The sequence below is a fragment of the Helicoverpa zea genome, chromosome 25, assembly GCF_022581195.2.
Source record: "Helicoverpa zea isolate HzStark_Cry1AcR chromosome 25, ilHelZeax1.1, whole genome shotgun sequence".
Lineage (NCBI taxonomy): Eukaryota > Metazoa > Arthropoda > Insecta > Lepidoptera > Noctuidae > Helicoverpa > Helicoverpa zea.
Genome location: NC_061476.1, coordinates 1,869,839 through 1,893,491, shown reverse-complemented (window position 1 = coordinate 1,893,491; position 23,653 = coordinate 1,869,839). Strand labels below are relative to the sequence as shown.

Below are 23,653 nucleotides of genomic sequence, written 5' to 3'. Positions count from 1 at the left end.
GAATGTATTTAAATAGGTACTCACTTCATAATATTCTGTTTCAACAGCATCCTTTGTATATTCTCAGCATTAGGCATAGCATCCGTCACCCCCGGCGTTGGAGTCAACGTCTGCTGCGTCGACATGCCCAGCCCCACCTGCCCCAGCCCCATATTCAGCCCCAGATCCCCACCCACCCCCATCGGAGTCCCCACTTGACTCAGCCCCAATAACGGCGTATCAGTCGCAATTTGTAAAGGTGTTGTTAAGTTTGGTTGCAGGTTCGAAGCGGCTAGCATAGGATTGATGATATTCTGCACAGGTACTTGTGGTATACTCTGGATGTTGGACACTATAGGAGCAGGTACCATGGTGACCGTTACAGGGACTTCTTGAGGGACCTCGATGGGTCGTTCTACAGGTCTTTCGACAGGTCGCTCGACAGGTTGGATCTCAGGTCTTAAGTCTACGGGTGGCTGTATCTGTGCTGGTACGGAATACTGGTGAGTAGGAACATATTCTTGTGGGGGTAGAGTGGGGGGAGCTTCCTTTTCCGGGAGGCCATTGACTTGTGGTTCCCGGGGCGGTTCTTTAGCTGGTTCTTTAAGCGGTTCCTTGGGCGGTTCCTTCGGTTCGCTGGGCTCGGGAGCAGGTTTGTCCTCGGGAACGTTTTCCCCGCGGTCGACGACGGGGCTGACTAGAAATCTGGATATCTTGCGAGTGGGCTTGGATTGTTTCTTCTCGCCGTTCTGTGACTCTGTGCTGCCGGAGCGTTCCGGCGCCATTGATCCGCCGTCTGATTGATTGGAACCTGGTTGTAGAAACAGTAATGACATGAAATACTAAGAATATTTGGATGTTATTACTACAAGAACAAGTTGTATTAAATTGATTTGCGTGATAAGGTAACAATGTACATTGTACAAGAGCTATAAATAAATAAATCGAAAGAATAGGTCGTATATAACGCGAGACACACAATAAACTGATCAAAGTACATAGATGGTGTATATGGAAATGATAGATTTTTATTTAACGACGTCAAAAATGATCAAATGACCCCTCCCGCTGTGGGTTAGCAGCGGTGAGGGAGTGTCAGACTCTTACTGACTAAAAACCGTCGTGTTCCGTCGTAGGCCGCGTATGTACCAGGACCGCGGTATCTCTTTCGAACAACCCGCATCAAAATGATAGATTTTAGACGGTAAACTGAATGTCAAGCAAAAATAATATTGCTACCCTCATTTCCCGCAAAAATAAATCTTCAGTCTTATCATACATACCTATAGAAGAAGCAGTGCTAATCTTCCGCGCCACAGTATCCACATGTGAAGGTATAGCCGGCGCCGGGGCTGGGGCCGGAGCCGGGGCTGGGGCGGGCTCGGGCTCAGCGGAGTCGTAGGCCAGCTCGGCGGCGATATTGTCGTGGCTGGCGGTGGGAGTGGTACATTCTGAGTTGTCCTGGTTCGAGTCTGTTAGGTTTTCCTCACGTTCTGTTGTTTCTGAGTCGTAGTCAGTCTGGAATATTAGTATAAAGGTTATAATAGAGCCTGTATGTGTTGATATGAAAGTCCCTACTTAAAGTACTAATGAACTACTACATTTTGAGATTATATTGTAAAGCTTGTGTGCGTAAATGCGGTAGTGGAAAGCTTAGACGAGCTATATCCTAATGTTGTATGTAGCTTCCGCCAGCTGCTTACTAAGGAACTACTCGGCGCACCCAGATAAAAAGTAAGTAGTATATTGTTTTGCTTGATAAATGGGCTATATAACACTGAAAGTATTTTTTAAATCGGTGTAGTTACTTCCTGAGATTAGCACGTTCAAACAAAGAAGACGGATCAAAATTGCCCCACGTCCTATAACAATGTGACGTATCTCAAAAAAAAGATAAAAATGTTTAAAAAAATATGGCATACTCTCCTATTCATTTTTTTTACACCTTCATATGAAAAAAATGCTTTAAAAATTGTTCAGGCGCCGTTATAAAAACATCGTTCATGGGACTATTTATGGACTATTTTATTAAATTATTTTTTGTTTTGATAGGGTATACCTCACAGATGGTCCCATAATCATCAGGTCAGGATCTGATGATGGAAACCCTGAGAAATCCAGGGCAACTTTTGAAAGTTGTAGGCATGCGCAGGATAAAAACTTGACTATAAGGTGTACGTTTTATAACAATATGCAACAGTGAAGGTTTGAAGCTGACTTGATAATGGCGACCAGAGAAGGGCGAGGGAACTGGACAACTGAATATGTGAACTGCCTCGTGTTTGGGCTTATACACTGGGCTACAACTTTCAAAAGTTGCCCTGGATTTCTCAGGGTTTCCATTATCAGATCCTGACCTGATGATTATGGGACCAACTGTGAGGTATACCCTATCAAACAAAAAAATAATTTAATAAAATAGTCCATAAATAGTCCCATGAACGATGTTTTCATAACAGCGCCTGAACAATTTTTAAAGCATTTTTTTCGTATGAAGGTGTAAAAAAAATGAATTGGAGAGTATGCCATATTTTTTTAAACATTTTTATCTTTTTTTTGAGATACGTCACATTGTTATAGGACGTGGGGCAATTTTGTATGGATTGTGATCCGTCTTCTTTCTAAGCTTTATAATATTGGCACAGATGTATTTCCAAATACTTTATGAATGAATTATGTTACCTTATCGATATTGAGCCTGAGCGCGGAGTGGTGGGCAGGGTTGAGCACGGGCGTGACGCCGGGGTTGCTGAGCAGCTGGCTCACGATGTCCTTGATCAGCTCCATGAACGTCGCGCTCTGCCATTCCGGTAGTAGGTTATTTGATACCTGGGGAAGTAATAGAGACATTTTTTTTTAGTTTAAGATCGTTTGAGGGGCCGATAAAATTGGGGAAAATAATTGTGTGTACTTTTTTGCGTTAAATACACAAAAAACAGAAACTTAATGGAATAAAAATTAAAATACAACCAAAAATTACTACTGACGCGTCTCCGTACCTAAAAATGGTTTCTGCGCGTCCATTCCATCCCTACTAATATTTTAAATGCGAAAGTAACTCTGTCTGTCTGTTACGATTTCACGTCTAAACCACTTAACTGATTTTAATAAAATTTGGTACAGAGATAGAGTTGACCTTGAAAAAGAATATAGGATAGTTTTTATCCCAGACTTTTGAAGAGTTCTCTTGGAAACGCGATATAACCGAACTCAGAAAGCTTAGCGAGAACTAAAAGTGTATATACTTTCTGTATATTTTTATAATTTTTTTACCCGATTACATTTATTTATACTACATTACAAAACCCAACCTACATTTTACATTGCATTTATACATACAAAAACATCTCTAGTAAGCCGACTTACCAGATTACTAGCGATCTCCTCAGGATTAACATCAGTGACATCGAACTTGAAGGTGACAGTCTTGGACTTGGACTCCAGTTGACACTCCACCACCGTGGCTGCCTCGTTGACCTCCAGGACAGTCAGTTTGGGCAACTTGTCCTTCTCCCGGGAGCGCTTCTTCGAACCCCGGGACTTTTTCTCGCCCGTTATCGGAGAAGATATTGCTGTACCCGCTGGAAATGCAAATGAAAATTGTCAAATAAATAAATGGAACAATATTATGGAATTTTTGTTTCATTAGAGATATATTTACATTTACATTAGAACATAAATATGTAATTGTTTTTAAATCGACGAATTATTCATACGTTTTCTAGTTATGTAGTCTGCATTTGCAATACAGTCCATTTTCAGGAAATATGTCCTGAGACATACAAACTTAATCGGAAAATCAATGATATTTTCTCAATTACATATTTACTGTCTACAAATATGAACACATTTCTTCGTAATTGAGAATGGCTTATCGTTATGAAGATTAACTATTGTGAAAAACAAGATAAAATTTTAAAAAGGTGATAACTGACCTTCTTGTTGCTGGGCCTCCCCCTGCTTCTCCTCAACGGAGCTAAGTTCAGGCTGGCGGATAGCCTCAGCATGGTTGTTGGGGAACTCCGTCAGAGGCGTGTGGAACTGCTCCTTCTGTCCCCCATTGCTCTGGTACCCATTCTCCACCTGCTCCGAAGGCAAGTTCAGCTGCTGCGGCTGTTGCACCAAGTCTTGTTGCATCTGCATCTGCTGCGTTTGAGGAATTTGCTGCATAGGTTGAGGGGGTAACGGCTGAGGGAGCGATTGCACCGGCTGCGGCATCTGCTGAACTTGCGAGGGCAACGTTTGCATCTGTTGTTGCATGGGCTGTATCTGTTGTTGCACCTGACCGGACACAGGTTGTGGAATAGACTGCACCGGTTGCGGTTGTTGTTGTATTGTATGCGACAGCGTTGACGGCTGAGGGACTGATTGTACAGGCTGCGGTATCGACTGCACCGTTTGCGGCACCGAGTGCATCGGCTGAGGCACAGAGTGCACCGGCTGAGGCACAGCGTGCACCGCTTGTGGCACTGACTGGGGCATCGATTGCGGCACCGACGACATCGACTGCGGTATTGACTGTGGAACTGACATCTGCGGCATCGGATCTTGGACAGTTTGCGGCATCTGTTGAGGCATGGAAGCAGCGACAGACGACGGTATGGAAGACTCCATTTGATTGGACTGGTACACATTCGGCATCATTTGCACAGGCTGGCTCTGCGCTTGCTGGTACATTTGCAACGGATTGGCAGTATAATTCTGCACGGGAGTGCCTTCATGACTAGATATCTGCCTCTCGTTTTGTTGCACCACGCTGAAGTTCTGCTGCATCTGCATGTTATGCGGGAGTGACTGGCCCTGCATCGTGGTAAGCTGGTGGTAGTGGTCATCAGACCTCTGTTTGTTGTAATGCATCTGGTCGACCGACATCTGCTGCTGCAGCTGAGGTTTCTGTCCGTACTGGTCCGGCATAATTACTTGTTGCTGATCGTGTACGTCTGCCGAACTGATCTGACTCTGTTCTGACCCCTGCCGCTGGTACATCGGCCGTTGCGACCGAAGGATCTCTTCCACCTTCTGCTGTTGCTGATCCATTAATTGCTGTTTTTGCAGCAGCATCGCCCAGTTCTGTGTGATTATGTTCTGTTGGGTTTGAAGTTGTAGTTCCTGCTGAGCTAGATATTGTTGTTGTTGTTGGAAATGCCTGAAGTGTTGCGGAGAGAGTGTCTGTCCAGGCATCTGTAGCTGTTGCTGGCCTATTATCTGTTGCTGTAGTACCAGCTGTTGTTGCGTCAACACTTGTTTCTGCATGTCGAGCTGTTGTTGCGCTTGAGCGACCTGTTGTTGGGCTTGCGCTACTTGTTGCTGTTGCGCGAGGAATGTTGGATCAACAGCCAGTTGTTGTAACGTCGGCTGGGCAAACTGTTGACTTTGATGAAAGTTCACATTCTGTTGCTGCCGCTGCGAGCCTATTAGATTCTGCATTTGTTGCTGCAACGCTTCCTGCTCTTGGTTCTGTTGCATTTCGAGGTTCTCGTTTGGTTGTTGTGTCATTTGTTGTTGCTGCTGTTGCTGTGGTTGTTGGGATTGCGTTTCAGATTCTGACTCCTTCCTAGACTGTAGCGTGTCCGGCCTCTGTATGATCTGAGCGAGTATATTCTGTAGGTTCTGTAGCGAGGGGTCGAGCATTTGGCCCGTGACGAGATTCTGCGGGACGGACATCATGTTGTCCTGAGCTGTGAGCTGTTCTTCGAACTGTTTCTGCTGTATGGCGGCTGCTTGTTGGGCTATTATAGTCTGTTGTTGCTGAATAATTTGTTGCTGTAAAACCTGGTTTTGGTTGTTAATTTCTGCGGTTAACTGCTGGTTGAGTAAGTTCGGCTGCAGCTGCGCCTGTGAGGGGGTTTGTTCTAGAAGATTCTGTTGTACCTGCTGCTCCATGAGGACCTGGCCTTGGACTGACTGTTCCAGCATTTGCTGGTTGATGAGATTCTGCTCCATCATTACCTGGAATGGACAGCAAACAAGACTTTTTAAGAAACTTATATACACACAGAAGAATAATGATCATAACTTTTATGTGACTTGAAGAGCCTCGCGTTGGTCTATGTTGCAATACATAATACACAGCTATGATCAATCGAATAAACTGGATCCTTTTTTTCCAGATTAGAAAGTTTTATCGAGTTATTTATGGGCTGAAAGCTTGAGCATTAAAAAGTCTAGTGTTTAGACTTTCGGTTTTAAGTTGTCTGTTGAAATTACTAGGTATATTAAACATACCTGTTGCTTCAAATTCTGTTCGAGAAACACCTTATTCTGCAAGATCTGCTGGTCGGTGGCCATGGAGGGGGAGATCCTGGCCTGCATGAAGTTCTGCTGCAGCAGCTTCATGGCTGCATCCTCGTTGTTCAGCTGTTGGAACTGCTGGTGCAGCAGTTGCTGCTGGCATTGCAGGAGCTGGGATTGCGGGTCTAGTCTGCAAGTTAAGTCATACGATGTACCTGTAGGACCTGCATATATCTATTAATCATATATGGACCAGACTTCACCCAAACAGAGTAAAATTCTTGAAAATTCTTTCAGGGATACCACTGAGTGGATAATATTAGTTTTTCAAAAACTTCTGCGCTTTTGAGGTGGCTGAGTCTGAGGAACTTCGTTAGAGAATAGCTTGTGGATGACATAAAATCGTCGAGTAGGTACATGTGTAAGCCTTAGAATTTACATAAAAACAGAAAGAGATAAACATCTCACAGGTACATTTTTTTTATAGCTTTCGCAGCTCTTACTCAAATCATCTACCACAGGAGATATAATTAAGCTACTCTCACAATTATATTAGATTGAATAACTCAGTAAACTCACTGTACGCCTGCCAGAGGCTGGGGTCCGACTCCGTTGAGGAGTCCGGCCTTCACCTGGTCCACGGGGCCCGCTTGCTGCTGGTTCTGTATCATCTTCATCTGCGGAGACAAACAAGAAATAACCTTTGAGAATTTTACCTTCCAACTATAAATGCGAAAGTCCGTTTGTTTGCTACGCTTCCACGCAAAAACTACTTAGATCATTAAACTTTGTACACATATTCTTGGTGGTACTAGAATGAACATAGGATACTTTTTGTTTAATATAAAAAACCCAGTCGGGACGCGGGTTAAACCGCGGGGAACAGCTAGTATGGATCTAAAGCTCAGTTTCAGTATGACGTAGAGTACATAGTTGAAAATTTTTACAACATGATAATTACAAAAACGCCATTTTTTATGATAACAAATAAAAAGATTAGGCTAAGAGTAAGATTGTGTAATGAATGGCTTGTAGCTATGAACATTAGTCAATATGTCACTACTTTTCTTTCGCTGTTATATGATATCCCTGACTGTTCTCATTTTTCCACGCCACGCATACACAGCTACTTTAAATAAATTAACATATCATTTTTGAACTAAGACATAAAAATATAAATCGATGGGATTGTAAGATAAGTATGTTGTTGTACGTTTATTTTACCTTTTTCAAGCAAATACGAACAGTGCACATGATTTTACATGCTCGTTTCACCTGAGGTCATACATAGCACTAAGTTAACTGACTTTTAACCCTTACCTGCCCTAACACGTTATTTTTATTTATTTATGATTACAGAAGTGAACAAATGTTGAACATTTTCCCACATTAGTAGGTGGTGAGCCGCATTGCTTTACATACACTGTTAACACTGGTTAACTGAAGTTTAACCCTAACCTGCCCTAACATGTGTAACTGACCTGCCTTAACTGCTGCTCGTAAAGCTGTTGCCTGTTCTGCTCGATGATCACTTCTTGGTTGAACAGCATCTGCGCTTTCTTCTCGCTGCGCTCTCTGAGAACAAAAAGAAATGGATAAGTAAAACATTTTAAGTACCTATACTAGGATACCTACTTGACTAAATAAATAAAACTTCAACTTTCAAGTATACTAGGATACTGAAGTAAATATGTATTGTAATGTCGTCTACACCAAAACTACTATAGACTACAATAATAAAAATAAGTAAATACATCAAAAGTGTAAAGATTCAAACATGTCCCGACTCTAGGTCTGATATCTTTACCGGTGGAAAACTTTTTGGTGAAATAGTTGGGTTACTTTTTGAATTATCTATTGCTCGTATTTTGAGCAATTTTTAAAGTTAAATAAAGTGCCATGTTTAAATAAAACTGGAGTGTCCATCCACCCTGGATGTATACCTAAACAGCATGGTACCTACATATAACGAATTTATTTTCTTAGTAAAAAAGATGGACGTATCTCCCTTATATCCCTTTAAAATCTTTAGGTTCGTTTCTTGTTGTTGTATTTGAATTGATGTACATAATAAAGAGTATATATATCTATCTATTTTGATAGGACTTACACTAGCATATCGTAGATAGCTGACGGGTAAATACGAACGAAACCGCGGGTTAACACTAGTACGAAATATATTTGAGGTAAAGTATAGCCGCCTTACCACAAAAACGTTTAAACGTCAGTTTAAGAGTTGTCTAAAAAAATGTCAGATTATGACGTTGACATATGGTTCATTTTGCAGCCACAAATTTTTTAGACAAGTGTAAAACAGGTGTTTAAGTTTTTGTAGTAAGGCCATAGATGTTTACGCTATGAGCGTGCAAACTTAACATTTAAGGGTTGCGGAAATCGTAAAAATTTACATGTTGCGTTTATCGACAGTTTTCATATTTTATAGTATACGATAGCCGATCAATACCTAGTTTTTGATGACAAAGAATGTTGATTCAGTTGATCAAATTGGCAAGGCTCATTATTTAATCCTATTAAAATTTATATGGTATGGTTGAATTTACAACATTATCACATAACATTTTTTTGAGCTTATTTTATATATAAAAAAAAATACAATAGGTAGTTATATTTCGCTGAGAAGTAACTTTGTAATCAACAGTTATTATATGAGAGAAAGTATATCAATTTAAAAGCGTAAATCTTATGTTAAAAATCACAAGACAATTATCAAATGTGAGACGAACAAAACATATAATAAACGGCTTTAAAACGGGAAGGAAAAGATTGTAATGAAATAAAAGTTTATTTCATCCTCATTCGATTTAATTCCGAGAAATATTACCGACATATCGCTATCGTGTTATAAAAACAGCTGATCACAATCCATTTACACTTAGCACATTATTAATTGAAATCACTTCAATTACTTAATTTAAAAAGACAATCACTTTTACTTGAAAACAGAACTTTTACCGCCATAGCAAGCAAATTAATTTTGACAGTTATTAATTTAAAAAGATTTAAAACTTTACTCTTCAAAATTAAAATTAAAATTTCGAAAATAAACCACGACCACCACAATATAAGAAAAACAAAATAGTTAAGTACCAAAAATTCGATCACAAAATAATAAACAGTACATAAAGAGCATATAATTAGCAATAAATAACCTTTATAAAAGGAAACCGGCCCAATTAAGCTGAACCGAGCCGTATTAGTACTGAAAACTGAAATAGTCGCACGCGAGGTCACTCCGTACTTGGATACCGTTACCATGGTTACGAGAATAACAAAGTTTTAAGACGATAGAATATTAGGTCCTCACATAATCCTACTTTATCTACACGATATCATGGGTTTCGAGTGGAGCAACAATTTCTTTCCCGAAAACAATCTCATCTGAGCTACCATTTTGGAAATATAAACCATTTTCTAAAAATACGAAAAATGAAAATGGCCCATAACTCGGAAACGGTGCGTCTTAGGACCATGCTTCTCAGATCGTAAATGGTTACTGCAGGCAAGGTCAAACCGATTCTGCAAAAAAAATCGGCAAGTTTTCGAAAAAGAAAAGTCCGAAAAAATTTTTTTTTCGATTTTTTTTTTGTTTTCTTTGCTGCTCATAGTGCCCCTAAGCGTATACTCCAACTCCTACAACTCCGCCCCTAAGACGACCCACTGACCATAAGTTTTTTTGCGATTTGATTTCCCCACTAAAGTCACCGTTATTTACAATGAGTTTGTTTTTCAGAAATATTTGGTATCTGTGACTCTTCTAAAAAATTTAAAATTTCACTCGCTATTAGGTATAATACTTAAGCATATTGTATCACAACTCATGTGATTGTGCGTGAGTGTGAATCTCTCATACTAGCATTCTTATTTACTTTCGAGATCAATGAACCGGCCGACAACAAAGAATTATTAAACTTTAATTTCTCGGCTGTATTTTCTCAAGAACATATTCCACTAAAATACTATCAGATTTAACTCCAAATAATTCTAGACTATTCGACAAATAACGGACCTAAAAATTAAAATGCAAACTCACTTTAATCCATCATTCCTATCACTTTCACAAAAAGCACAAAAAACCACTTTCACTAAACTTTTAAATAATAAAAAAATGCACAAACACCGGTACTATAATATTATCACGAAATTACTACTATTAATTAATAAAAATGCACTTAAAAACGTGAACTAATCACTGATAGTGTTCGCAAAACAATGATAATGCGATGTGCGAACGAAACGTGCAAGCATTGTGACGCGCGCCGGCGTCTGCCACACAAATAACGAAATTAGTATAAACAAATAATAAGTTATAAGTATCATTATCCGTTCACCGAGAGATAAGCGTGGGATGGCCTATGACACACATCCGGATACGGCAAAAAAAAATCAACTACATATATTTTTTTGATTTGATAAACTTGTAAAGGTAAAACAGGCAAAGGAACTGTATTTGAATCGTAAAAAAATTATAAAACTGCGTTTTACGAGTGGTAAGACCGGTTTCACAGTGCATTGGCTTTCTTTCGCGTGGTGGCGTTGACATCGAGTGTACCCTTAATGAAATGCCAGTCAATCACTGTCTGAGGGACCTTGAGTACTGAGTCTGAGCTAATAATTTTAGGCATTTTACATATCTAGACTTTCCGTTGTGTAGGTGCAGGTAGATATGAATTTGTTACGAATGCGAATAAAAAAGCATTAATTTTCCCTAAGTACGCTCCTTTTTAGAGGAATAATTTGGGTATTTCCACAAAAAAATATTGTCAGCAAAGTTTTCGTGACCATTTCAAGACATAAAGGTCTTTCTAACTTTGGTCCTAAATTGCTATACTTATGTTACCCGAACCTAACTCGTAATAGAAATTATCTACCATCGTCTCTATTTTTGGAATAAATAATGATATTCCCACAATATTTACGGCGACCTTTGCATAAATATACTACTGATAAATAATCTCAGCCTTGAATGAAATGCTTATCTTTCAACTGTGGACCTTTTCTGTTTTAATTTAACGGCCGTGTTAGTTTGAATATGCTGAAAAATATTGGGTTACAGTTATCTGAGTTGCAAATACCTTTGCAAAGTATTTAGTCTAGAGATAGTGCTGAACGGAAGTTTGAAGGCACTAGAGCCGCATTCCACCTTTACTGACATCATAAAGAGGAAAACATTTGTTTGTTTATTTGTACCCCAAAAGACTCCGAAACTACTAAACCGATTTTAAAAATTCTCAGTAGGAAAGCTACACTCTTTCCGTGTAACATGAGCTATATTTTATCCCGTTATTGGCAGTAGTTCCCCTGAGGACGCGGATGAAACCGCCTCAAAACGGCTAGTATGTTATTCAAGTGGTACATTTTATAAGATAGGAGCAATATATGGACCGAGTAGACCACACCTTAAAATTGGGAAATTATAGATCAGCTGCCCATTAGCTTACTATCCAGTTGAAAACTATTGTATACTCTTCCGGCGTCCCTGATCTTGACATTTGAGTAATACTCTATTATTGCACATTCCGTCAGTTTCATGGCCGGCTACGTGACACCAGTCAGCGAAACACGACGCCGACGATGCGTGTGCAGTAGTTTAAGTTTATTATTTTGTATGTATTTATAGTATTGTACCTATGATCTTCATATGTACAGATTTTAAGTATTTTTATGGACCTAAGTTGCCTGATTTAAAGGAATAAATAAAGTGAGTTTAAATGAACTATCTAACTATCTAGTATTATTATCTAATTTTCTCTGTGTGAGAGGAGGCATGTGCCCAGCAGTGGGACTATAAAAGGGCTGATAATGATTACGAAATGAAAACTATGCACGTACTAAACATCTGCATAAGTTAAGACGATTGACCGTGAAAGTGTACAAACACACAAGCACGTTTTAATATTAATTAGGCTATCTAACTTTAGGAAATCTATCGCTTATCATTGTATGTAATCGCATATTAATTTGATAAGTATGATGTAGATCGGTCACGTTGTAATGTCAGACGCATATCAGAAGGCCGGGCGAAAGAATTTTGTGTGTATGTAGTGCCAAGAGTCAATAACCACTCCCCTTTGATTATAGTATTTTGTATGTATTTTAGTATATGTACTTTTTCAAGGCTGTTAATTTCGAAATAATAAGTTATAAAAAATAAGCAGGTATAAATGATGAACCTCCAAAATAACAAATCCAAACAAAAAGTGTGTATGAATGACGAATTTTGCATAAAATATGTATGTATTTTTGTTTTAACATATCTTATAAATAATCCCAGTAATCATTTTTCACTTCCTATGTATGGCTTTAATAAAATTACACATTACAGTTACTCTGTATTATCAACATTACCATTTCACAGCGTACATTTTAAATGCAGCATTGAACTGCAGACAGACAGACAGTCAACAATATCTTTAATATTAGCTCAGATAAACAATTCAAGTTCATACATAAACATAGGCGTTAGTAGTACATAATTGCGTCATAGTAATTACAAGATGCAATGGTGCGTGCGTTTGTTCAGAGAGAGCCAATCATACATACTCAACGATTGGATTCTAAAATAGTATTAGATAGTACACTCGGAAGCAATAAAAATGGGTCAGTTACGAAATGACGTGAAGGGTAGGTCTTCTGTAAATTTTGATGTTCAGAAAGTGTTGTTTTGCACAATTTAAACTGATCAGAGGAAATGCTTGTTTTCTCTACGTAAAAATATATTTGGATATTATTAAAACTGGCGAGAAACTAAAAATAAATTAGGGGAAAACACTAAATGCGGAAGCTTTTATCAAACAAACGTAAAAATATGTATAGGATAATATATTTGTGGTTTTCCTTGTGTAACATTGAAATTGGGCGTGACGAAGAAAGTACTAGATAACACATATCGGTACAAAATATTGCACTTGATGAGATAATGATTATTTTATTAACCTTTTTACGTGTCTTTCAGCAGATAACGAATTACTAATTGACGTAGATATGAGTGCAGTATATCGATAAATAAAGAAAATATGCAATGACGTCATTAAATCGAGTCAAAAGACCGCCTATTGCTGGATTTGGGCCAACCAATGACCGCTGATCTAACATCCATATTAAGAAATGACAACATGAATGATTTCATATGTTAACACTTGAGAGCAAAAAAATTAGGCACGCCTAAAACAATTTTTTTTTAGATATCATTATGCAAATGAACGTTATGAATCTTCTGGTAGCTGCTAACACTTCAGCTCTTTGCTTAACTAAAGTAAATTAAACAGATATTTTTCAATAATTACGAAAACTGACCCAATAGGTAATTTGGAATTTGGTACATTGGAGTGGAAGTCACTGCGAACCGCAAAGAAGGATAATCACTTTTAGGGATTTTGTACCAGACATTCGTAAGTTCGCTACACGAAAAATAGAACCATTATTCATACATTTATCGATAGCCAAGTCTGGTAAAACAAAAAAGTTCTCACTTTTCCTATTTTTTAATGTAAATGTCTACTAAATAAATGGTACAAACTGTCAGCTGGATTCCTCAGTATCGCGTGACGAGCGTTCGTTCGTCTCTGAGCCGATGTCTCCGAATAATCGGTCGCTTTCAATGCCATTTCACGATTATACGCTTAGCAAGAATTATATATCTATCGTATTTGTGAATAGTTTTGCTTTTTTTATCGATTTTTATTTCTATGTATGAGATTTGTTGGGAGTATTTTTGGGCGGGTCGTAAATTTTGGTAAGAAGTGTAATTTCATTTTTTTAACTTTGTGTGTTCAGTCAAATGAGAAGTAGCGAACATTAAATCTGTATATGTCAGATACTACAAAATTAACATTAAACCTATTTTCAATAATTTTATTAACACGTCTTAAAATGTTGAATAATTGGTTCATAATTATTTATTTCCCTTTGGGCTAATTTCAGGCTTACAGCGTGATCGTTTTGATTGCTATCAACTATGAAATTAACTACTTGTTTTATAATTGCTAAATTGTAGGTTAAACTTTAATGCCTTTGGTTGAAATAATAATAGTGACGAAAATATAGCAAAAAAAAGTAGCTTCAATATTTCTGGACTAGGCATAATCCACAATTCACTACAGAAGAAATAAGAAATAGCGAAGTTTGAGAGGAGTTTTGGGGGCAGTCTTCCCTAAATTTTGACATTCAAAAAGTGCCGTATTGCAGCCAAGTTAGAATAAATGGCTCTAATTGTTGATGGCTGTAATTTATAAATTGTTCTTTTAACACTTTCCCACAAACAAACAAAAGTAACGACAAGATAATTAGAAGCGTGATGGAATCTTTACATTCCATTAACATTGCGTGCTTGCAACCGCATGCATGCACCGCGTACGTCCTTAGCGTGATTTCTACGCGCGAAGAATGTAGGGCACTGAGTATTTACATATCGTGCGTACATCCTTTTTTTATCGATTTAATTGGTTCATCAGTTTTTCGGCCTAGAGGCTTATAAATATTATTATTTGTTTTGACAATTTAGCCTTATCATTCTTTTTTACTTTTCAGGTTCAAATGAACTACTGAACCACAAACTGATTTAATTTGAATTTGTCAATTTGTCAAATTTGTCAAGATTAAATCACCAATGTCTGTGTAGTAGCGATAAGTTCGACAGGCAGAATAAATGTAATTTTGTACCAATTTTAATTCATATAAACTCTTTTTATTTTTTCTTTCAACGGCGAGTTGACAAAGAAAAATAAAAAGAGTTTAAGAGCTACGCTGCCATAGACAGACACACCGAAGAAACTAACTTTGCGTCAGCGAGACAAAATATCGGTAGCTGTTTGCATGATTTGATGCTTGCTTTGTTGTCTGTCGACCAAATATTAAAGGTCAAAAAGCTTAGACATCTATCTGGATCATCATAATTATCACGTCTAGGATCTAAGAGGCGCGTTATAACAACAATGGGGCATTATAAACGCCCATTGTCTGTGTGCATTGGACCTAGTAACAATTGATTAGATTTTTGGGATACGGTTCCGCAGCGCTATATTGGGTCTGAAAGTCATTTCTTTCCCTAAAATCCATCCAAAGGTTGTCTGTAAGAGATCGCTTTTAGCGATAAGACCGCCCATTGTGTCACCGATTTCAAAATTTATTGTTTTGTTCTTGTTGAATTTTATCGGTGTGTATAATAAAGAGTATCTATCTATCTATTTGTAAAAGCGATTGAAAGAGTTGACAGCAGTTCTAACGGCAAAGATACAAGTTGTTACGAATGTTTTACAAATTTTACTTTTATAATCTACCTATTTCAAATCACTAATTTAATACAGTGTCAGCGAAATCCACTTTATATTGATACGTATCTACTACAAATACTTTCAAACCTGAACTAAATACGATCAAAATAAGGTTAATACTTCCAAATCAAAGTAACCTCTAACAGCCAGTTTCTTCATCAAAAGTTAAAGCCAAAGTAAAAGTCAAAGTAATGTCTAAAGTAAAAGTAACGGTCAAATTCAATTTTTCTATTAGTTTTGCTGTCACTTTAGCCTTGAAAAAACGTATTTGACCGTTCCTTTAACTTTAGACATTACTTTAACTTTAACTTTTGATGAAGAAACTGGCCGTAAATAAATAATAGTTTAGAAGTAAAAAGTGTGTAAACTAGCCCATAGTGCAATCCACAAGTTTGTTCCATAGTATCTTTGACAACATTTATCTCGCTGCTTTTCAGCGCCGGCGCATACAAGTCTTGACTGCGGAATAATAAGATAAGCTTTTAGTCAATCATTAATTCTTATTCATTTATGTCGATTTGGCGCTTCCATAGTGTTTCCACACTTCATAACTCTGTGTGTGTGTCCCTAAATTATCTACTACCGTATTGACTACTTTTATTTTCGATGGTCTTGTATGAACATAAACGATTTGATTTGAAGATACCATACGCGCTGATCACAAACAACTTAAGATAAATTATGGAACCCAATTTTTTTTAATAAGCCTTTTCTGTAAGCCGCTTTCAGAAATAACCTTTCCTGCATGTACAATGTACATATGGCATATGGATGTTATTTCATCATCCGTCTGTCTCTGTTACACCTACCTATATTGCCGACACTTGTACAAATTCTAGTATCTTCTGAGCCTATCATTAATCCTTATAAATGAACTGACCTGTTAAGACTGATGAGCTGTGACTTGAGCAGCTTGGTGACGATCCTGGCGTCCTCCTCCATGATGAGGCCGACCTTGGCCATGTCGTTGGCGACCTCCTCGCAGTCATCGTTCTCCATGTCGTACTCGAATTGGATCGCTTCGTTCTCTTTGTGGGTGTAGGACCTGATGGACGAAGCTAATCGTTAGAAAATTTGCTTGGTTTTAAGAAGTAAATAAGTATGCGTTACAGTCAGTCCAAAAATGAGATCGACCACCCTGCAGATAAACTATTTGAAGGCCATAAAACAATTAAGTAGGTTTTCCTAAAACTTTTAAATATCGTCGACCACATTCTAGACTGTTGCCTTTCGAACGGACTAACTTATTATGCAGTTTATGGAAAATCTTGAAACCAACATTGAATGTTTTTAAACTACTGGTAGTTTACATGGTTTAAACCGCCAGAAGTAATGCACCAAAAAGCACAATATTATTTAACAGATTTTACTACCATGCCATTTAAATATTACGCAAGGGCGGTAAAGCTAAATTTTATGTTGGCTTTCCAACAGACTTATCACAGCATACATTTAAGAAAGAATTTAATTTTACTGTATTAGTAACTAGTTAGCAACTAACCGTTTCTTAGGATCGATGATCTTCAACCGGAACTGTATCTTGGTGATGTCGGAGGAGGTGACGAGGTCACGGCCCACGATCTCCAGCCGGAGCCCGATGTCCTCGCCGAAGAACTCGTGGTTTAGCAGGTCTTTCACTTTCGGCCTGATGTTGGGAAGAAAATGGTATGTTTTTAATGTTCTTTCTGTTATGTCATAACGTAGGTTGACTCCATTTGAATAGGCGTTTAACTGAAGGGAATCATCACTTGATAGGACTTTTGACACAAATAAACTTCTGTTTACAATAACGGTAAAATTAAGCAATTGTTATTTTCGTACTTATTTTTTTAAAGTTTTTAAATAAAAAGTTATATCAAGATTTCTTATCTTTAGGTAAGTGCCTACAAATCGAGGGTATAGAGAAGGAATCACTTTGCTAATTTGTCTATCAACACACTAACCTCCCCACTCAGAGACACTTAGGGCCTTACTACAAAAACTTTAAACCCTGTTTTACACTTGTCTAATAAAATTTTGGCTGCAAAATGAACCATATGTCAACGTCATAATTTGACATTTTTTTAGACAAGGCATAAACTGACGTTTAAAAGTTTTTGTGGTAAGACGGTCTATGATTACTTAAGTCACTCCTTAGTATCGGAATGTCATACAAATCCTTCACTAAGGAATGGCTTAAGTAACCATTAAATGTCTCTCAGTGGGGGAGGTAAATATAAAATGAATGGATACTATAATTTACCTATGGTGGGTCAAGTCTATAAATACCTACTAAGAAACAGTTATTCAATAACATTATTGAAAAGGACACATTGAGTAAAATTTACGACCAAAATATTATGTAGAAAACCGGAAGGTTTGTATGAGAATTGGTAATTTTTGGTTGTGTTTAATCTAAGTTACAATAGTTAACACACACATAGAGAAACAAGAATTTTACATATAAAGCTACTAACGATTATAAGGTACCTACACAAAATATAACAATAATCACAGAAGCACACAATATAAAGTTTTGTGAACAAGAAAAACATTTAGGTATATACTGAAATATCTAGAATTTTCTACACAAATATGTAAATTAATATTACGTTTATTATTGTCACATTAACGCAATGAAGCTAAGCTTAATCTAGAATAACATGAATAAAAGGTATTTTGGCGCAATTTAGCCATTTTTATGAATATGTAAAGCAATTATTATAAACACTGAATTAAATAGAATTACCTCAGCCTAGCCCATGTAGCACTATAGGGGAGATTATAAGCATAGAAATTTGGGCTTTATTTTCTAGAAGTTAAATTTTTAAATTTGCATTTTCGAAGTGAGTTTATGAATTACCAAAGATATTTTTCAATTTTATTAACACTTATAATATCTAAAGAAATGTAATAATGATTTTACTTTTTCTTCGACATTAATACTTTTTTGCGAAAAAAATATGAAATGTTTTTGAAATCATGAACTCTTTATACATTTGTATAGAAATGTGTAGAAAATATTGTGTAACTTTTTATTATTTTTGAAATATTGAATAGTAGTACATAAGTATGTTTACCTGTCTGTTTTATTAGGCTTGATGCAGGACTCGATGATATCTCGCACCTCCGTGATGGTGACCTTCTCCAAACTCTGAGGTTTTACACCCTATGGAAAACACAAATTTTACCATTAGAAATATCAAATACATTTTGTATCGTTAGAAAGGGACTTTGGAACAATTTAAATAAATCTGACATATGTTTGTGACTAGAATATCTAACAATTCAGATGTCTAGCGTCTATGGTAGGAATTGCAACCCAAAATTATTTTAGTATGTTCTGGATGGATTGGGCTGCTATTAATTTATCAATTGGTTGTCAGCAGACCATGATAGATAGCGGATAGTAATCGTTTCGTTCGTGCGACTCAACAGAGCGAACTTAGAGCAGTAGGTATTGGAAATTATCTAATGAGTAAAGTATCTGTTGCATAGTTACCCTTTATGGTGAATTTCAAAGTCAAATGGTTTTATTCAAAAATAAGCTTTTGCAGGCTCTTATGAATCGTCACACTAGTTACACGGTTCCAAAAAGTTGGTCTCTTGGAGAAGAGCCGGCAAGGAACTCCATTTCAATAACTTATCTGTCTGCGAATTTGCTTACTATTGAAAGTTGTGTAGAAAAAATGACTTATACTAACCGAGACGACCTTCTTGTATATCTGCGCGGGCCCGGAGCACTCGCTGTAGGGGTACTCGCCCGTGGCCATCTCCAGCATGCACATGCCGAACGCGTACACGTCCACCGACTCGTCGTAGTGCTCCTCGTACATCTCCGGCGCCATGAACTCCGGGGTGCCTGGGGAAATATATGGAAGATGGATATGTAAAACAGTTCCTTTGTAAATAACATCATTATCAAAACCGTCTACAGCTGAATATAGACTACCGTGACTTGTTTGTGTTAGGAAGCCCGCAATATGCTAGCATGCATTGAAGGCGCCTGTGACCGCGTCCAAAGCACAGGGCCGCGCCGACTCCAGGCGGTCAGACCTGGCGGCTATAGCGAGCTACCGCATCGTACGCGCCCTATTGTGTCGCGTGTCATTCATACTACAGTTACAGTTCAGCCTTTCTATCGTCCCACTGCTGGGCACAGGCCATCGCTTCCGTGTGAGAGGATCACACGGAAAAGAATTGAGCATTAATCACCACGCTTGCTCAATGCGGGTTGGTGATTTCAGACTATATAGTCCAGGTTTACAGGTCATACTAACACCATTATTATTGTACACTGTGTCTTAAAAGAGAAAATTAACGATTTCTAGGTACATTATGGTTGACATTTCCCATAGTTACTACAAGTTATCTAACCGCAAGGGACGCAGGTGAAAAAGCGCTATCGAATGCAGTATATAATATATAAGGAGTTACCTATGACAGACTTGGCGAAGCTCCTGTTCTTGAGCGTGGCGAGGCCGAGGTCTCCGATCTTCACGCTGCCCGTCGTGCCCGTGATGAAGATGTTGTCGCACTTCAGATCTCTGTAAATTGCACGAAAGGGTTATAAAGAAATAGCGTTCAATTCAAATAAAAGGCACATTTTTTTAAAAGGAATTTTTGTGAATTGAAAACTAAACAAACGGAGAGGTAAACAAGAGAGAAAATACTGATCTGGGCCCACACTCGCACTAGTCCTCCCAGATTCGGCCACTTAAAACCGATAATACCAAGGAAGAGAAAGATTGAGTGCAAGTGCCATTGAGCTTTGGCTCCCGACGCACAGTGAAGGAATCTCGCAATCTAGGGGGATTTAAATCAAAATATAAATTCTAATAATATATAATATAGTTATATCCTATTTATACCTAAGACCCCATTTGTCATAGCTACATATTAGAAATTCTTGTAGGTACTTTAAAAAAATTATAAAAAAATGTTAAAGTGGTAAGACAATAATCGTTGCAACTTTACAACACGAACAACAAAATTAAGGTGTCATCTTCACTTGAGATTACTGATCAAATTAATGCATAGTCTTATTTATTTGTTTATTATTGCATTCTGTACATCTTTCAAGGTAAGTTATTGTGTATTTTATGTAAGTAATAGTTAAACATTGATCTAATGACATGATTTAAAAGCACAGTTAAATTAAGCATTTTTTAGAGATGATATGCAAAATAAAAGGCGTGTAGAAAAAAATGCTCTCAATATCCCGGTGTTTCTATTGTTTCAGTTTATAGCTTAGAATCTTAACTTTTGAGAACAATTTACAAAACTTGCGATTTTGTGCGACCGTCAAACATTTTTTTTCGGTTTCCAGAATGACCGCCGAAATTACAAAAAAACAAATTTTTGATATTTGGACCTCAAATGCGAAAGAGGAGCGAATTAATGCTATTTTTGCATTTATAATAGGTAATTACCCTCAAGTACAGTTTTCGGAAGGTGCTGTTAATGAAATTGAGTTTTTTTAAAGAAAGTTCTGTAACAAACTTAACGAAAAATGGACAGCAAGCGTTAGATATCGCGAACGCTTTTTAAACAAGAATGTTACTTGGTTGAATGAATGCATTAAATTACCAGATAATGTTTTAAATGAAATACCATCTACATCTGGCCACTCACAAGGAAGACCACATAATTTTTTTGTAGAATGTTGCGATAAAACCAAAAAAACGCAAAGTTCAGAATCTAATATCGTCTACTAGCCCTGAAGAAATAGCGATTGCACATGAATGTAACCTTCGAAAAGCGGGTAAAAGGGACTCTGCAGCTATCGTAAAAGAACTTTCTATGAGTTCACCTAAGAGAGGTTCTATCATGAAAAGCGTACGAAAAAAATTCTTAGCGATAGCGTTCAAGTAACTGTGTCGGCCGATGAAGCATTAAGCATGATGGTAGTGCTGATATTACTGGGGTAAATTTAGAATTAATAACGAGGTTTCATATCATTTTAGGTTTCATATCATACTCTCGGGTCGGGTTTTACAGTCGATTTGGATTCCTTCAATAGTTACACAGAAGAAACCAGAAACTTGTATCTTAGGGAACACTCATGGTATAACATGCCAGTTAGTGTGCACAAAGTCTTATTTAATGTCCGGGATGTCATAGCTTCGTGTATTTTGCCGATTGGCCAGTTATCAGAGGAGGCACAAACCCGAAGATACAGGGAATTCTTCACTAGAAACACGACACGAATAGACACCAATACCGACCTACTTAACAGACTTCTCATATCATCAGATTCATATATATTCATAGCTTGGGACTTATAATGAAGAGAAAACGGAGTCCTTTAGATCCTGATGTCCTAAAATTGCTTTCTGTACCCACCGTAAATGAGGCCGAAAGTGGAAATAGTGAATAAAATATCAAAATTTATTCATATCGCATTTTTTCAAATAAAACTTTATTTTCTCTCACTATTTAAGTATTTTTATTTATTTGTAAACCAAGAAATATTATTTTTTAACTTGTATATTTTAATTAATTCAATTTGGAATTAAATCCCCCTAGATTGCGAGATTCTCACACTGTGCGACGTTTACTTTCTGCGCCGAGTCGCAACATTCATTCAGTAACGAAAAAAAACCTTATCCTTATTTCGTACGTTTAGTTGAACTTAAATGTACATACAAGCAATGGAATTTATTTTCTTTATTTCGAAATGTAAAATATGATCAGTGGAGTACCTGTGTATAATAGGCGGAGTTCTCGAGTGAAGAAAGTTCAACCCCTTCAATATCTGTCGACACCACGACTTCAGCACTTTCGGGTTGATGCGCTTGAACCGTCGGAGATAACTGGAAACCACAATATACAAATAACAACGTTACTCAGAGATTTTGTGAATTAAAAAAAATATATACATAATTATGTTTCATAACTCTTCTACTTGAAATAAATAAAATAGAAGGATTTTTAGAGGATGTAATCCTTCTAATTTCTCTTTGGTCTGCTTCAAGAAAGTGGAAGGAGAAAACGAAGAGACAAAAATAGAAAAAAGGAATAACAGACGAAATCATATCTAGACTCTGTAACATCTTGTATTCTGCAATTAGCTAACTACACAAGTCTCGGATAGCAATATTTGGCAGAAGTTATAAGCCAGGTATATCTGGCAGATAACTAACTGACACTTTATTGGTAACCTGTGAAACCGTGCTTCGTACTTACGCTTTAAGCGTCCCACTAAGCATAAGCTCAGTAATGAGCACGATATTCTTCTTCTTAGCGACAGTTCCCTCCCAGTAGTTGTAGAACCGCACGATGTTGGGATGCTGTAACTTCTTCAGCATGTCAGCTTCTTCTCGAAACCGGAGTCGCTCCGTTTTGTTTAGCTTTTTCTCCTGAAAACATAAAGCAAACCAAATATTTATTGCAGCTCTTGTAACACGCAAAGCAAGCAGTCTATGTAGTTTGTAAATATTTGCAGAAATATATCCAATGTGGATATGTTTTCATGCTTTGAACGAAAACATATGTAAGCTCTAGCTGTTTGCCACAGTTTCACTGCATCTCGTAAAATTCTTTTTATTTATTAAGAAAAATAGTAGCGTATGGCCTTCCTCGATAGATGTGCTACATAACACTGAAATCAATTTAACAACACAACAGTTCAGTTAACAGTTCCTGATAACAGTGTGTTCAAGCAGACGACTCTTCACTTATAATATTAATAAACATTACTGACAAAAACTCACCAATAGTTCACACCAAGCAACAGCAACTCCAGTCTGCGTGTCGAGGCCGTGGTACACAGTCTTGAACGAGCCCCGACCCACCTCCTTGTCGTACTTGAAGAACCTGGAAGCATCACACCAAAAGGTTACAATAATTTCAGCGTATTATTTATTTAATTAAGGCCAAAGCTCCACTAGAACGGAGTGGAGCAGGAAATTTTTCAAACAACCAATAGAATTTCGTTATTTAAACATCTCGTCTCCGCTCACTTAAATAGTGTATCTCTGTGCGGAGAGATTCACTTTCAAACTTCTTAAGACTACTTGTCCCCAGAAGCAAGAATAAACTGCGGTGCGGAAAAACGAATAAATACAAAACCAATTACATTGTACAAAAGCTGATACTCTCATAAAATCAATCCAATTGGTTGATATCAGTCGGTTTCCTCCCGCACCACAGCTTCACTACGCTATGGAGAA

At 37.5% G+C, this 23,653-nt stretch overlaps 1 protein-coding gene across 20 annotated transcripts in view; it reads right to left on the bottom strand.

Annotated features, from left to right (window-relative positions):
* Positions 1–23,653, bottom strand: part of LOC124642824 — a 64,747-nt gene that overhangs the window by 14,657 nt on the left and 26,437 nt on the right. For all 20 annotated transcript variants that reach the window (XM_047181528.1, XM_047181527.1, XM_047181529.1 and 17 more), the window contains 16 exons: positions 23,195–23,297; positions 22,668–22,840; positions 22,184–22,294; positions 19,917–20,026; positions 19,184–19,341; positions 18,560–18,648; positions 17,002–17,145; positions 16,381–16,545; positions 7,692–7,785; positions 6,790–6,887; positions 6,205–6,400; positions 3,915–5,928; positions 3,346–3,560; positions 2,662–2,808; positions 1,263–1,497; positions 25–790 (listed from right to left, as the gene is read on the bottom strand). In XM_047181528.1, the coding sequence (XP_047037484.1) occupies positions 25–790; positions 1,263–1,497; positions 2,662–2,808; positions 3,346–3,560; positions 3,915–5,928; positions 6,205–6,400; positions 6,790–6,887; positions 7,692–7,785; positions 16,381–16,545; positions 17,002–17,145; positions 18,560–18,648; positions 19,184–19,341; positions 19,917–20,026; positions 22,184–22,294; positions 22,668–22,840; positions 23,195–23,297 (4,818 nt within the window). The remainder of the gene's footprint in view (positions 1–24; positions 791–1,262; positions 1,498–2,661; positions 2,809–3,345; positions 3,561–3,914; positions 5,929–6,204; positions 6,401–6,789; positions 6,888–7,691; positions 7,786–16,380; positions 16,546–17,001; positions 17,146–18,559; positions 18,649–19,183; positions 19,342–19,916; positions 20,027–22,183; positions 22,295–22,667; positions 22,841–23,194; positions 23,298–23,653) is intronic.